Source organism: Ctenopharyngodon idella, chromosome 7 (genome assembly GCF_019924925.1).
Source record: "Ctenopharyngodon idella isolate HZGC_01 chromosome 7, HZGC01, whole genome shotgun sequence".
Classification (NCBI taxonomy): Eukaryota; Metazoa; Chordata; class Actinopteri; order Cypriniformes; family Xenocyprididae; genus Ctenopharyngodon; species Ctenopharyngodon idella.
Genome location: NC_067226.1, coordinates 32,935,169 through 32,952,217, shown reverse-complemented (window position 1 = coordinate 32,952,217; position 17,049 = coordinate 32,935,169). Strand labels below are relative to the sequence as shown.

Genomic DNA, 17,049 nt, shown 5'->3' with positions numbered 1-17,049 from the left:
ATGACACACACCAGAAGCGCGCGATCCCGATTCAGTTCAGTTTGCGCCTGCGTGGTCAAATACAGACACAGTTGTCAAAACGCCCATCACGTGGAGTATCTCATGTAAATACAGTCGATAATGGCTTAAGATGTTATGGCTTAAGTGAACATATACAGCTCTCTGAAAACCGGACATGTGTCAGTAAACTCTAGCATTTGTCCAAGAAGTTGCTAGATTTGTCGCTAGGCTTTTTGGGGTCTCAAAAGGGGCAGGGAAGTCACTAAATCTAGCGACAAAATCACTAAATTGGCAGCACTGTTAAGGGAAAGCAGCCTAAAAGCAGCCTGTGTCATTAATGTTAATCAAACAACAAAATATGTTAAATAAATGTATGCATGTTAAATAAGTTTTTTTTTTATTTGGAATGCTATCGTATTCGTTATATTGTTTTTAATTTGCTTCTTTGTTCTTATATATATATATCTCATTACCATGAAATAAAATATGTGAAATGGGGTTGCGGGTGGGGTGCCTGTCCATCCCATCCCGTATTCCACCATGAGAAATCTGGTCACCCTATTCAAAGGGCTCTACATGATCCCAGATGAGGAATAAGGGTCTCATCTAGCGAAATGATTGGCCATTTTCTAAAATAAAGTAAAAATTATTTACTTTTTAAAGACAAATGCTCATCTTGCACTGCTCTGCGGTGCACCACGCATTACGTAATCACGTTGGAAAGGTCACGTGTGACGTAAGTGGAAGTACTGATCCAGTGTTTACAAGGCGAACGTGCAAAGATTAAGTCAAACTGCCTTTACCAAAAAAAGGTAAAACAACAATGTTGGACAATTTTGAAGTTGGAAGAGAAAATGAGTTGGAGTTTTTCGCCCTACCGCGGTACTTCCACTTATGTCACGTGTGACCTTTCCAACGTGATTACGTAATGCGTGGCGCATCGCAGAGCAGTGCAAGACCAGCATTTGTGGTTAAAAGGTATATACATTTTTTTTTTTATTTTCAGAAGATGACCGATCGTTTCTCTAGATTAGACCTTTATTCCTCATCTGGGATCGTGTAGAGCCCTTTGAAGCTGCACTGAAACTGACATTTGGACCTTCAACCCGTTGAACCCCAGTGAAGTCCACTATATGGAGAAAAATCCTGGAATGTTTTCCTCAAAAACCTTCATTTCTTTTCGACTGAAGAAAGAAAGACATAAACATCTTGGATGACATGGGGGTGAGTAAATTATCAGGAAATTTTAATTCTGAAGTGAACTAATCCTTTAAATTTGATTACAAAATGCCATTTTAGTGTATGTTAGTAAATGAGAGATTTCTGAAGGCAGCTGCTACTTGTTTGTTTGGATGAGCTTAAAAAAAATAAATAAACTGTACAATCAGCCATGACATGTAATCAATATTTCCACATCATTTATTTATGCAATATACAGTGTGTAATAATATATTCATTTACAACATCTATAAACCACTTTGTGTATAAATTACGCCAGAGAGCAAAAAGAAAACAACTCGCAGCCTTTCCTTTCACTCCGTGATGTAGTGATGAACATTGGAGAAGAAATTTCGTAAGAACACTGTAAAATTGGTTTAGGAGTTAGTAATAGTGTTTGGAAGTACAGAGCTATTCTATATCTAGAGATGGAGATGATTGGGGTGCCACGTCTTCTTTTGATTCGAGCAGTTTCTTGTTGTTTTCACAATCATCTTCAGAAAGAAATCAGGTAGTTTTTTGTGCTATACTATTTCTGCAAGAATCAGATCATTCAGTTTACTAGAATTCTATTCTAGAATTCTAGGAATCTATTTACTTTTGAATTTAAAGCTGCCATGTGTTATTTTTTTTTTTTTCAGTATTTTGTGCTGAGACAATTATACACTCTACCGTTCAAAAGTTTGGGTCATTTCTTTTAATAATTTTTTTTTAATGTTTTTGAAAGAAGGCTGCATTTTTTTTTAATCAGAAATACAGTAATATTGTGAAATATTATTTCAATTTAAAATAGCTGTTTTCTATGTGAATATATAGTAAAGTGTAATTTATTCCTGTGATCAAAGCTGAATTTTCAGCATCATTACTCCAGTCTTCAGTGTCACATGATCCTTCAGAAATCATTCTAATATGATGATTTGCTGCTCATTTCTGATTATTATCAATGTTAAAAGCAGTTGTGCTGCTTCATATTTTTGTGGAAACTGTAAAATGTTTTTTAAAAAAAATATAAATCTTTTGTAACATCATACATCTTTACTGTCATTCTGATCAATTTAATGTGTCCTCGCTGAATAAATATATTAATTTCTTTTTTTTCCGACAAAAAAAAAAAAGTACCGTCTCCAAACTTTTGAACGGTCGTGTAAGTAGGTTGACTTCCTGAGGATTGTAAACACTGCAGCACCTTCAAAATAGTGCTCAGTTTGTTATGTGGTCTGACACATGAACTTCTGGCTCAACCAGTGGAGTCATTTTTGGGAGAACACGCTTTTCCAAACAATGGAAGATTAAACAATCACTAAAATCAATTTTTAAAATTCCAAGATTGAACATTTGTAAATGTTTGCTGCACTGCTTTTTTTTTTTTTTTTTTGCATCCCCGCTACTTAATATGCAGCAAAAAAGTGGTATTTAATTGATAGCTTGCAGTATGAACTGAATGTGATCAGATAAAACATTCCTATACCATGAAATAATGGCAAGAAAAAAATCTTTCTATTGAGTTGTCTTTGCGGGCTGAAAAAACCCCCCAAAAAAACAGCGTACAGTAAGCCAGTGTAGTCTAATTACTGAACAAATGAGTGAATCAGTAAAATGACATTGTGCCTGTTGTTTAAAAAAAATAAATAATAATTTTGTAATATACCCATCTGGAACGTTGACTGAGAATTTCTTTCACATGTCTTGTATAATCGAAATTATACATCCAACTGAACTAGAATCAAATTAAATCAATTCAAGAGCTTGTGAATGTGATTTGAATCGAATTAGGATTTTTTTTTTTTTCATTGTCCAGATATACCTGGATAATAAAAAAAATATTTCCTAATTCGATTGGAAATATTTTTTTTATTATCCAGGTATATCTGAAAGCATTTAGAGGTATTTGCTAAGGGAAGCCTAACTATTATTATGGCTTTTGAGGGTTTGGGATCTAAACCAACATGTAACACTCAGAAATAAACTTGTAACTGAACAGTCATGAATGATCACTGACATAAAAAAAAAAATATATATATAGTACTTTTGGCAACTTAAGCTTGGTGGCACAGAAGTTACACATTGCAGCTTTAAGTATATTTTGTGTCAAACATATTTTTTCTTTTTTTCCCTTTTTGCTCTCTGACTGCTTAATTTGGCCAGAAAAAGGGAACGACAAGTCAAAAGGTAATGGTCTGAAATGATTGAAACTTTTGTGACGGTGGATGGCAGTATCTGGCCAATACAGAAACAAAAACAGTCATTCAAAGTTCAGTTTCATGCACAAGAAACATTCTGCTCAGAGTAACAAAAATAATGTTTGACATTACTAGAATACAGTCTATTTTTGGTGGACAAGCACAGAGACGAATTTTGTCATTTCGAACAAAATTGGTCTGAATTCAAACGATGTCCGATTTAGTTTATAAGCACAGGACGGTTCAACTAGGGCAAGAATGTTTCATTAACATTGCAAATTTTAAAATGTCATTCAGAGTATGACATAGGCGAGCAAAAAGTTCTTGTTACATACAGTACGAAGTTGTGAACCATATCAATGTATATTTATATATATATATATATATATATTTTATCACTCCGTAAGATAAGACTGATAAAATTTTGTATTTCTCGGCATGGCAGAAAGAGATACAGTAGAAAGTGCAATGTCCTAAAACCAAAAAAAAACAACACAAAAATAAAATGTGCACATCAATGGGTGTGTTATTCTAAAGCTTTAGTGCAATACAGCCACCGCTCAAAAAAAGCACTTGAAGGCGCGAAACCCATTAAAACACCCGCGATGCTTACTATGATACCTAAGATCACAATAAGTCTGTAAACGGAGAAGGAGAGAGAGAGAGAAAGAGGACATTCATAAGAGTAGCAGGCAAGATAGTCACAGTTTATAGAAAAATTGTGTTTTAAAAAACACATAAGACCACCGCAGGCAGGTAAACCCCATATCAGAGAGAGAGAGAGAGAAAAAAAAAAACATACGGAGACAGCGAAAGTACAAATCCACCCCATTGGATGCAACACATTTTCAAATGAACAAGGTGAATGCTGCGTTGAAGCTGAAATAAGACGTGCATTGAAATTACACTGCAAAAAAAATGACTTTCATAATCAGTATTTTGTTGTTTTCCAATAAAAATAGCTAAACATCCTAAAATATATCAAATGGAGAAACAAAATTGTGTAATAAATGACGTGTTTATAGGCTGTCAAGCTAATAATTCTTTTATCTAATTAATCGCACATCAATTTTGGCTGAGAAATTTAAAGTCATTATTGTGTTAGATGAGAAAAGCATTAGATAGACATTATAAAAAAGTAGCTTTAGAAAGAAACATTTTGATTCAACTGAATTTTGTACACAAACTTATAAGGCTACAATGTGGCCATAAATTTTTTTTTTTCAAAAGCAGCATCTGAAGTGGCATTTAGGTATACTTACACAGGCTGTTTAATGCAGCTCAGAGGTGGCATGAATATGAATGCAAAATGAAATGATACTGTAAATATTAAATTAAACCACCAGTATGAGGTGCTAAGTCACGGTCTTAAAGCGTTCTCAGATTTCATCAAAAATATCTTAATTTGTGTTCTAAAGATGAACGAAGGTTTTACGGGTGTGTAACGACATGAGGGTGAGTAATTAATGACAGAAATTTCATTTTTGGGTGAACTAACACTATAAAGAGTGAGTCATTCAGCAATTCATTCAAATGGCTGATTCATTTAGCAACAAAGCAAGTGATCGTCTTAATGAATCAATGGCTCACTCAATTCGTTAAAAACCTCGGAAAAGCACAACATTTCTGTTGTGGCTTTGCAGGAACTATTTTCATTGGCAAAATTGGGCAAAAACAGACAGTATTGTGTCTTAAATGTCTAAAAATATTAACATCTTGTTTATTGAACTGTTGTATAAAATCAATATCACATTTGCAATCGTGCAGATATTCAGGGAAGAAACAGCACTCTTGCTCACGTGATATTACTAAACTATATATCATATGATATAAATATAAGACAAAAACCCATACAAGGGCATTTTTGCCTTGTATCTTTAATTTTAGTGGCATTTTAACTGCATTGTAATAGGCTTCATCACATAGATATGCATATCATCGCATGATATGTAAGGCCCCGTTTACAACTGATAGTTCACCCAAAAATGAAAATTATCCGATAATTTACTCACCCTCAAGCCATCCTAGGTGTACATGACTATCTTCTTTCAGACAAACACAATCTGAGTTATATTAAAAACATCCTGGCTCTTCCAAGCTTTATAATGGGAGTGAATGGGGCTCAAGATTTTGAAGCCCAAAAAAGCGCATCCATCCATCATAAAAGTAATCCATACGGCTCCAGTGGGTTAATAAAGGCCTTCTGAAAAGAAGTGATGCGTTTTTGTAAGAAAAATATTCATATTTATAACTTTATAAACTGTAATCACTAGCTTCTGGGCCGGGATGCGTTAAAAGCGTTAATAATTTTTTTCCCTTAATTAATCAACCAAATTAACATGTTAATTCAACAGCCCTTTTTTATCTTATTTTTATTTTATAATGAGGTTTAAGCAAAAATATTATGCAGTTTTAGTTCTAAAGATGTTTAGATATTTTACTAAAAAACAAACCAAAAATACTGATTTTTTTTTTTTTTTGCAGTGTCTAGAATAGATGTTGCACCATGAGGCCTGGAAAACATAATAAGATAAATAAATACTGAAACATAAAAGCTTCAAAGTAGTCTGTGGTAAAACGCAAGGCTTTCATTGGTGAGAATGCAGCAGAGGATGTTGGGTGAGTGGACGGTTGAGACAGTCTAGTTTGGCGCGTGGTCAGTGACCCGTGGTCGTCGGCTCGGCTCATTGAGGCAGGGGCACTAGGACCTCTACGTAGTTTATGGGGAAGAAGCCCGATTCTCCGTTAATCATGCCTTCATACCAGTTCTCATCAATCTGATTGGTGAGGATGATGATGTCGCCCTCTTTGAATCCCAGCTCACCCTCGTTCTCCGGCTCAAAGTCGTAGAGCGATCGACAGCAGGGCTGGTCCATGTGTGACTCTACCTCTGTAAAGAGGAAAACACTTGTTAAAAGAATAGTTCACCTATAAATTAAAATATTGTCGTTTATTATTTATGTTGTTCCAGACCCATATACTGTTGGAATAATTTTATGTTCTTGTCCTATTGTGGTCAAACCAGTGTTATTTTAGTATCATTCATATGCTATTATAGTTTTTGTTAATATTTTGATCTATATTTTATTTTTATATTTTCTGTTTTCAGTAATTTTGTTGTTTTTATATTTTTTATTATTATTGTTAATATGTCTATTTGCTTTTTATTGTTTTATTTGTAATTTTAGTTAATTTAGTTTTAGTTATTTTAATATTTCAACATTAAATGAAAATGAGAAATGTTGCCTTGGGAACTAGCTGAAATTATATTTTATTTCAGTTAAAGGTGCTGTATGTACAAAAAGCATAAAAAGCATAAAAATACCATAATATGTTTGCAGATATTTAGGAAACATTTTATTTTAAAGACCTACGCGCATGGTCTAAAGCACACGGCGCAAGTGCACTTAGGGCGTGTCCGAATCCACTTTTGCTAGTTTAACGACGGGAAAAAAGGTCCAAAAGGGTTGTACCTAGTCTCTTAATGAGTCACGGGTGTTTTGGGCATAACGTGTAATAAACCAATCAGATTCTCATATCTCATTCCCTTTAAAAGCCAGCTGCACTCGCGCCATATTCACTATTTACATGGCGGAAGCAAGTGGAAAACTGAATGCTAGCGAGGAAACGGATCTGCTCATGCACGAGGTTAAAGCTCAAAGGTAGACCAACTACAGGTCAAGCTGGATTCCACCAAAGCATTTTTATCTTTATGCACACTGTAATAATCTTTTACATTGTAATCCTTTCATTTTTAATATTTGGCATGTTTGTGTGCTGCTGCACATCCTTGTGTGTGTAACAAGCAGTGTGTATGAGCGTTGTGCACCTGCATATAGGTGAATATTACTAACGCGCTTTTTAAATAACAAAGAAATACTGCGCCATTGACTTCAGACCAGGTTTCAGTTGGTCAATGACGCAGTCATTTTCAGTTGCCTCAAAATAGCAACACGCCAACAATGCGCCTGAACACACCTCGTTTTCAGACCAGCACGCCCATGGGCGCACAAATGGGCGCAAAAGCATTTGCTATTTAAACAATGTGGCGCAGGACATGAAAATGATAACTGCGTCGGGCTGAAACTAGCAAAAAACACTTGCTTCGCGCCTGGCATCACATTGCGCCGGGTGTATGATAGGGCCCTTAATGTTCATTTACATTCAGTCTGTACTTCATAAAAAGCCATCAAATATAATTACATCATAATGCACAAAAAATCCATAATGATGCACAAATATAGTTCATTAACTTGTAAACAGTGTTGCAAACAAGTTGCATGGACTGTTTTCATAATGTTTTTGGCAACTTTAAAGACCCCATTTACTATGAAATGTTGTTAAAAAAAATCTTCAGAAATTCTCTTTTTGTTTTCCAAAGAACAAACAAAAGCCAAACAAGTCTTAAATCACATGAGGATGAGAAAATTGTGTTTAAAACGAAATATTTAACACCTATGGGCTGCTTCCAAACAGCCAGAATGGCTAATGTTAAAATAGCACCAGGTTATTGAGAGGAAAATCATGGAATAATGTAGTTTGAGAGTTGATGTGTGGGTAGATGAGATGAGTAGGTTCACATGAAATCTGTGACTGCAGTTATCCAACAAACGCTCTACTTGTTTCTGCAGAATTCAAATTACTGCCATTACTGACAAAATACTACACATCTCCTGCTTTTTATAGGGCTGGGTTTTGCCAACTACCTCACATTCAGTGAGTGTCTAGGCATGATCCTACAGGACAATACTCACGTTTGCTATTACCATTGGGGCTTTCAGGCCATGATACAGTCATGGGTGCTGTGTGTGTGAACTGATCAACTGAGAGCAAAAACACATGAGATCAGACATGAGAGACAGACACATTCACATGATTCAGCAAATAAAGCACAGTTGATGAACATGAACATGACCACAAAAAAACAACCATGTGATTTATGAATTATGGACGGGAATTGTACGGTTGTCTGGTTTTGATTCTTTTACTCTAACCACCCCTTTATGGTTTTAAAATGTTTTAAATCTTCCCAATACTTCTAGTTTTAAAGTCTTTTCAAGTCTGATTCACATGCATCGTGCTACTGAAATATAAATAGTCCTACTCTTCTTACAAACAGGTAAAATTAATAAAATATTTCTATGATAAACATTACCACCTACTTTTTCCATTTACAGTGTGGTTGATCTGGATATCTGAAAAGAATATGAAGGAATTATGTAAGAAAACATGATGGTGGAGCAACACACAATGAAAGCCATTTATGAACCTCTCGATTTTAAAGTAATTAAAAAGAAATGACGACAGCCAGAATGAATAAATAAATAAATATCACAAAATGAAAAAAACAACAACAAAAAAACAAACAAACAAAAAAAAACAGGTGAACACAAAACCAAAAAATGGTTCTATTAAGATGATAAATGCAGAAAATTTGATTTTTCCACTAGTGAATGGCTGGTAAGCCAAGAAAAATATATAATATAATATAATATAATATAATATATTTGCTACTAACCATGAACTATGACTAATAAATATTTTATCCATAATTAGATAAAAAATGTATTATTTAAATCTAGAATATATAATGTCTAGGTTTAAGTACTATATGCTACAAACTAACAATATGAGCAAAAAAATAAATATAAATAAAATATAATATAATATAATATAATATAATATAATATATATTAGCTACTAACAATAAACTATGACTAATAAATATTTTATCCATAATTAGATAATACATTTTTTTATTTAAACACGTGTATATTTTATATGTATATATATATATATATATATATATATATATAAAAAATGTCTAGGTTTTAGTACTAAATGCTACAAACTAACCATATGCTACTAACCATAAGCACTGTACTTGCATTATTTTATTAATATTATCAAAAATTAGACCACATTAAAATATATATTACACATATATATATATATATATATATATATATATATATATATATATATATATAAATTTTAAACCTAGACATTAAGTGAATTTTTTAGGATTGAAAAGTATTTTAACAAATAAAAGTTACGATAAAATACAACATATATAATAAAGATTCTGCACTTTGTCTGGGACCGATTTTCTCGCTTGGACTGAAGCACATAAGAAGCTCTCCTCTTGAGAGCTTTCCGGATGTTTCCTCGTTGATACCTGTGGTTTTGACTGATGAGGTGTGGGAAAGTCCATTGTGCTGTGTGTTCTCACTGGTCTCCAAACTGGACATGATCGACTTTGGCTTGAACTCTTTTTTGGGCCGACTGCTTGCGGTAGATATCCTGCGAGAGTAGATGACAATATATGTGCATAAACTCAATTGTATATTAGCAAGAAACATTTTTAACTCTTTGATAACATCACTTTTTTTGTCTGGTGTCTAAAGCAAGGGAAATCAAAATCAACAATGTCTGTATAGTGGAACAAAACAGGCTACAGAATTTATGAGAGATTCGTTTTGCCTACCAATGAAGATGGACCAACAGTAGATATAAAAACATGTACTGTCATATATGAAAAAAAAGGTATAATGAATATTGACTGGGAATACAGGATGTTTTCAAGCTGATTTTCAGCTCCATCTATTGAATTGCCAGCCTGTGAAGTTGAAGATACCTGTTCTGTATTTTGCTGTTGAGTTCCTCCAGGATCTCCAAGGACTGTCGATGGTAATCCAGCGCCGCCTCGATCAGAGCTGATAACTGACTCACCTGCTCCACCTACAGGTGAGTGAAAGACATGGCGTTTACAGAGGTTAACCCCTGAACAGAAACTTTACTGCCATACATCCAAGGCACTGGAAATTGTTTTAAGTACAGTTATGGAACATACAAGAAACTGAGCGGATTCGTAAACACCTCTGACTGTCCTTTGTGTTCTCGCGCTCATCGGATATGTCTGTGATTGGCTACAATGATCAGTGCTTCAAAAACATGTTATAAATAGGCATCAATGACACTCTTCATCAAGCGCTTACACAGACACACAAGCGGGAGCTTTTGAAAGACGCCTGCTTTCAAAACGCTTTCAGATTCAAACACTTCTGTGTGCTTTCAAACGCTCCCATGCGTTGATCATTGAAGCCAATCACAGACATATCTGATGAGCACGTAAACACAATGGCCAATCAGAGGTGTTTATGAATCCGCTCAAAGCGTCAAAATTTCAAATTTCAGTACTGACTTGGTATCGCAGTCGGTACTTTTGACAACACTAACACAGTATGTCCAATATACATGAAAAAGGTATAGTGTGCAACACATACAGATTATATATACAGTAAGGTTTCATTTTGTTTTTTAAATTAGTTAACTTGAACAAACAATGAACAATTGTATTTACTAACAGACAGATTATTAAATGTTGTAGAAATGTATATATATATATACTGCTCACTGTTAGTTCATGTTAGTTAATACAGTAATGTAAACATAATTTTTTCCCTTACATCATTCTCCAAAAAGTTGAACATGCTCCTCTCTGCAAGTTCTTTGGACTCCTCAAACTTCTCCACAGCCTGTTTGATCTCCTCATCAGGAATCTTGCCCTGACGCTTCTTCTTATAGTCAAAGTCTAACCGTCGACCCTCCAGTTTCTTCAGATGATGCTATCAGGGAAATCACACAACATGCTTTCATTGAGTAATCTTCCAAGAAGGCAAATTCATTGACTGATGCTCATTATCTGGAAATGACCAAACATTGATCAATTAATCATCCTAGTCAATATAGCTGCATTTCACTAACCTTAAACACAAACTGCTTGATGTTAAACCTTAAACACAAACTTCATTCTGTAAATGATAGTGTCTGATAATATGGGGAATCAGGGAAATAAATTAAAGGATTCGTCCACTTTCAAATAAAAATTTCCTTATAATTTACTCACCCCCATGTCATCCAAGATGTCCATGTCCTTCTTTCTTCAGTCGAAAAGAAATTAAGGTTTTTGATGAAAACATTCCAGGATTATTCTCCTTATAGTGGACTTCGATGGTCTCCAAACAGTTGAAGGTCAAAATGACAGTTTCAGTGCAGCTTCAGAGGGCTTTAAACAATACCAGACGAGGAATAAGGGTCTTACCTAGCGAAACGATCGATCATTTTCTAAAAAAAAAAAAATCAAAATGTATATGCTTTATAGGCACAAATGATTGCATCACAAGTGCTTCCACCAGAACGCAATTCCGTATCCTTCAAAAAGCTTACGCTGAATCTCCTACGCCTTCCTTATTCAACTTATGGAACGAATGTGGCGCCAGTTCCGTTTTTTCGTAAGTTGAATAGGGAAGGCGTAGGACATACAGTGCTTGTGATGCACTCGTGATGCAATCATTTGTGCCTATAAAGCATATACATTTTGATTTTTTTTTTAGAAAATTTTAAATTTTAAAGCCCTTTGAAGCTGCACTGAAACTGTAATTTTCAACCGTTTGGAGACCAGTGAAGTCCACTATAAGGAGAATAATCCTGGAATGTTTTCATTAAAAACCTTAATTTCTTTTCGACTGAAGAAAGAAGGGCATGGACATCTTGGATGACATGGGGGTGAGTAAATTATCAGGAAATTTTTATTTGAAAGTGAACTATTCCTTTAAGTAGTATTTGTTTGGTCAACATAACGGCCGCCATGAGGGGGCGACGTGCTCCAAGTAAGCAGCTTTTTCTAGGCCATTGATATGCCTGGATCTTTTCAAACCTCATTTCAAAAGTAGAAAACATTATAAATGCAAAATCTTATTGCACTTTTAATAAAGCTTTAAAATGAAGTGTTAATAAAGAACGAAATGGTGTCATACCACAATCTCTTTGAGGTCTTTGTCTTGTAGAGTCTGAAGTGGGTCAATGAAGTTCTGTTTCACATTGATATCGAGGGCATCTTTAATATCGGCCATCTGTTTCATGGCTTCACCAATGTCCACCAGCGCAGCCCCTGAGAAGATGACGTAGACCTACTGAAGCAATGTTTGACTTTCATATAAAGATCAAATAATCAGGCATGTAACTGTGATTTAATAATGGGTAACACAAGCAAGTTTTTGCAAATAGGAATGGATATATAGAAAAATACTATATAAATTCATTGGAAAATGTGTAATAAATGATCTTTTTTGATAATCCAATGATAAAATACTTTACAACTGAAAGGCGTTTCTCAGAAAAGATAAGAATCTTATGAATTATAAGTCTGACATTGAGTGCAAATGCTTCAAATGTATGTATCAGAATACTTAAAACACTAAAGCTAATTATTATTACACAAATAGATCTGCCTTAAATTCTGACTGGATGAGCCACAATGGAAGTCAATGTAAAATAACTGGCATCAACAAGTCACCACAAGGTGTCAGACTCGTGTTTAAATCTTATAAGGACAGTCCTATGACAGGAAGCACGTTTCACAATGCACAATGTGCAAGTCTGTGGTTCTCGAGAGAGATCGACTAGCATTCCTTCACATTGCTGCTGGATTTCCGTAACCGTCTGCCTGTGGTTCATGTCTGTGCATGTGAATGCTTGACTGTTGGTATGTGCGGACGTTACCGAAAGTGGACTCCTCCCCCAGTTCCCGTCCGTATCGCAGCATGCAGTCTCCTAATAGCCCTTCAGTTTGAGGATAACCCGTCGTCTTCACCTGCCCTCTGATTTTAGACACGGTGTTGAGCATTCCCAGTTTGGCTCTCGATGCTGTACGGATATATACGACATACACTCATGATCAAGCCATAAATGACAACACTGCACTCTAAACATGAGTCATTGGAAGTGAAATTACAGTAATTTAGTAGCAGCAGTGTTTTTCTTGAGGAGGAAAGGGAAGCAGTGCCTACTCAATAAATAAATAAATAATGCATGCGAAAAGAACACCAAAACAATACAATTTCCAAATACGAGATAAAACAGTGTGTAAACCACTTTTTTATAAATAATATTATGCAACAGTGATGAAGTTTCAGAGGAGGTGAGTTCTATGTGTTCTCATTGAGTGATCATCATTTTAATGAGAAAATATATGACAATATATAACAACATTATGACTGCACTGACACTATTGGATGAGAACTGAACTGAGCAGGACAATGACATTGTTGTTTTCTGCAGGACGGCTTTATAGATGAAATGAACTAATTTAATAATTGATGACCTTTACAACAGAACTGAATCAACACTGAACTATGACACTGCTGTACAGCTGAAATGAACACTGTTTGCATCATTGAATCATTTTATTGTTATCACTGCTTTGAAACAATCTGTATTTTATAAAGATCTATAAATAAAGGTGACAATCAGGTCCACAAATCAGTCTGAATGCTGGAAATGGATGATTACATTCGTGAGCGGTTGAATTATTAACTATTGTAGATTACATTTAAAATCGAAATACACTAAAAATATGAGTTTGGTTAAATTGAAGGTCTGCCGCCATCATGCCACATTAAAGGATTAGTTCACTTCAGAATTAAAACTTCTTGATAATTTCCTCACCCCCATGTCAATCAATATTCATGTCTTTCTTTCTTCAGTCGAAAAGAAATTAAGGTTTTTGAGGAAAATATAGTGGACTTTAACAGTTATCAACGGGTTGAAGGTCCAAATGTCAGTTTCAGTGCAGCTTTGAAGGGCTCTATGCGATCCCCCACAAATGCTCGTCTTGCACTGCTCTGCGATGTGCCACGCATTACGTAAACACATTGGAAAGACGAAGGTGGAAGTACCGATCCAGTGTTTACAAAGCGAATGTCAAAGACTAAGTCAAACACCCTTAACCAAAAAAAGGCAAAACAACGATGTTGGACGATTTTGAAAATGAAATTTTCGCCCTACTTCTGCCTACGTCACGTGTGACCTTTCCAACGTGATTACGCCATGCGTGGCGCATTGCAGAGCAGTGCAAGACGAGCATTTGTGGTTAAAAAGTATATAATGTTTATTGTTTTTAGAAAATGTCCGATGGTTTCGCTAGATAAGACCATTATTCCTCGTCTGGGATCGTGTAGAGCTCTTTGAAGCTGCACTGAAACTGACATTTGGACCTTCAACCTGTTGATCCCCAGTGAAGTCCACTATATGGAGAAAAATCCTGGAATGTTTTCATCAAAAACCTAAAATTCTTTTCGACTGAAGAAAGAAAGACCCCAAACTTTTGAACAGTAGTGTGAATCTGCTAAGACTTTGATGTGACTTGGTTTTAATAAATAGTATGGTAGTATAAAAGTGTCAAGTTACTACTGCATTGGTCACTTGTTGATAGTGTAAAGTAAGTGGTCTTTAACTCGGACACCAAGCCTTGCCTCCTCATTTCAGGTGTAATGTGAATGACTAAATGCAATCATAAGTGCAAAGTGCAGTAAGTGGGTCATGATTTCTGAATCATACCTGGGTTTGGTTGAAGGTATTCTGTGGTTTTAGTTATAAGTTCAAAAACAGACTTGTTGGTGACTTCTATTTTCTGAAAAGCAGTAAAGATTAAAGATGGTAAAAGTAAGTATGCTTGTAACATAAATCAGGTGAGAAGAAGGGGCTCGTTTCTGCAGTTCTCACCCGCTCCATTTCCGTGAAGTCTTCATCGAGTTTTGTCCCTTCTGCACCACTTATCTTTTCACTTAATAACTAGAAACAGAGAGGGAGAGAGAGAGAGAGAGAGATTAGATCAGGGACAGGAAGTAGTGACATTTGGCAGGCTGAAATCACATGATGTTTTCCTGTGCACAAACTGAGGAGGGCGGAAGTAAAAATCAATAAAAAGCCTCTATCTTAGCTTATTATAGAAATGATACCTGACATCATGGGTTCAGATTATTTATTAATCAGCCGACATTATTGGATGATACTGGATACTATTTCTTTCCATTTCAAGTTCTACATCACTTTTTTTTTTTTTTTTAGATAATTATAATATCAGCTATTTATAAGTTATCAACCATCACAAGTACAAAATAATTTCATCAAAAGTAAATGACAATTAGCACAAGGTTAGGCTATATATATATATATATATATATATATATATAGCCTATATATTTCACACATTTTGCTTTTGAATTTATTTTTAGAGATTATCAAATCCCTATTATAACATTACAATTTTATTTTTTTCACTTTTTGTAATGAAGTGTGAAGTACATTTGTAGGAAAGGTCACAAATTCTCATGAAAAATGAAAACTTTTCTTTAAATTGCGAATGAAATTACACAGACAGCATGTAAAGATCGCTTCCTTTATAGTAACTGAAGCTGTCAGTCAACACAGCACAAACTAATTTTAATCAATGAATCATTTTAATCAATGAATCAGACTAAACTTTATTATAATTGGAGGATTTGTGCGCATATAAAACTTAATAAACTTGCGCTAAACAAACTCTTACAGTGTTTTGAGAGAAACAGAGAGGATTCTCACTACTGGTAACTAAACACCTCTGATTGGTCATTATTTTCAACAGAAATGGCTGTAATTGGCTACAATACTCAACACTGCAAAACCACGTTGTAAAGAGAAACATTTGCAGCGTCGTTAAACTTATGTGACATGAATATAGCAACCAGATCACTTTAATTTACTTGCTTTTCTCTTGATTAAATCATTACAAATTATATGTTACATGTAGTAATATAACTCCATTAATCCTGCAATACTACTTTACATTGACCTGACCAGGCAGCCGCCACACCCTGCCATACCCAATTAATGCCCCTGTTCTTGAGTCAGGCTAAATCCTGACTGTGGACAAGAGGAGGAGCTGGGGATGGTGGAGGGTAATTAGCTGATGAGAAACACAATGAAAGCAGCCGAAGGATAACTGAAAAGAGGACTTATATACTTATATAGTGATGGGCATCGTTTTCCTATAGGTAGACATAGATCAGCTGAGCGTCAGCTGATGCGAGCTTGACTAACGTGACGCTATACGCTTGATTTCATCTGTATTAGCCAGAATCTCAATATCATAGTATGACATTTACTATAAAAAATAGTCCACTACTGTTTGTTGTGACTCAGAAAACTATTTAGAAACACACAACTAGGCTAAAGTAGCTGTCATTATGTAACACTGAGTGGCCACGCTGAAGGAAAAACAAATATCTCAGTATATGTGAACGGGTGACACATATCAAATGGTGCTAAACATAATCCAGACTAGTTAAACAGCACTACTAAGAGGATTAACATATCTTGCATTGCAGGATGAAAATTAGGTTAAAATTTTTGCCATGCAGGTCGGTGAGAGATTGAAAAAAATGGGGGGAAAAAAATCTAACATTTCAGACATGATTTCAAAGATTTTTAATCTGCAATTATTCTTCAATATATCTGTGTAAGGTGGATACGACACCACACATGTCAGATTATGGATGTAAAATAGGTAGAGAACACAACAAGAAAATGCATTTCCTTTCACCATGCGTGAATCTTTGCCAAACCTCAAAAATCTTTGAAATCATGCCTGAAAAGTTTTGATTTTAGTGTTATACTCCAATTCATCACCTGTTTGAGAGCTTCTATAATAAGAACGACAAGCTGATTTTCCTCATTGGTAATACAAAGCACCGACTGTGGCAGTATGAAGTGGCCTACATTTACACATACAGACTTGTCAGAGTCAGAATCCTGACCTACTTCTGCTTCT

General features: G+C 35.0%; 1 protein-coding gene and 1 long non-coding RNA gene across 3 annotated transcripts in view; one reads left to right on the top strand and one right to left on the bottom strand.

Annotated features, from left to right (window-relative positions):
• Positions 1-17,049, top strand: part of LOC127515943 (uncharacterized) — a 75,357-nt gene that overhangs the window by 8,022 nt on the left and 50,286 nt on the right. The gene's annotated exons all lie outside the window — the stretch shown is intronic.
• The window catches only part of sh3gl3a (SH3-domain GRB2-like 3a), a 45,198-nt gene continuing 29,545 nt past the window's right edge, over positions 1,397-17,049 (bottom strand). Inside the window, exons 2-11 of one of the 2 annotated variants that reach the window (XM_051900113.1) lie at positions 14,964-15,032; positions 14,799-14,871; positions 12,963-13,106; positions 12,218-12,351; positions 10,868-11,026; positions 10,036-10,139; positions 9,577-9,701; positions 8,561-8,593; positions 8,153-8,221; positions 1,397-6,288 (exon numbers count right to left, since the gene is read on the bottom strand). In XM_051900113.1, the coding sequence (XP_051756073.1) occupies positions 6,083-6,288; positions 8,153-8,221; positions 8,561-8,593; positions 9,577-9,701; positions 10,036-10,139; positions 10,868-11,026; positions 12,218-12,351; positions 12,963-13,106; positions 14,799-14,871; positions 14,964-15,032 (1,116 nt within the window). In that variant the 3' untranslated portion in view covers positions 1,397-6,082. The remainder of the gene's footprint in view (positions 6,289-8,152; positions 8,222-8,560; positions 8,594-9,576; positions 9,702-10,035; positions 10,140-10,867; positions 11,027-12,217; positions 12,352-12,962; positions 13,107-14,798; positions 14,872-14,963; positions 15,033-17,049) is intronic. The other variant, XM_051900114.1, reaches the window with a different exon arrangement.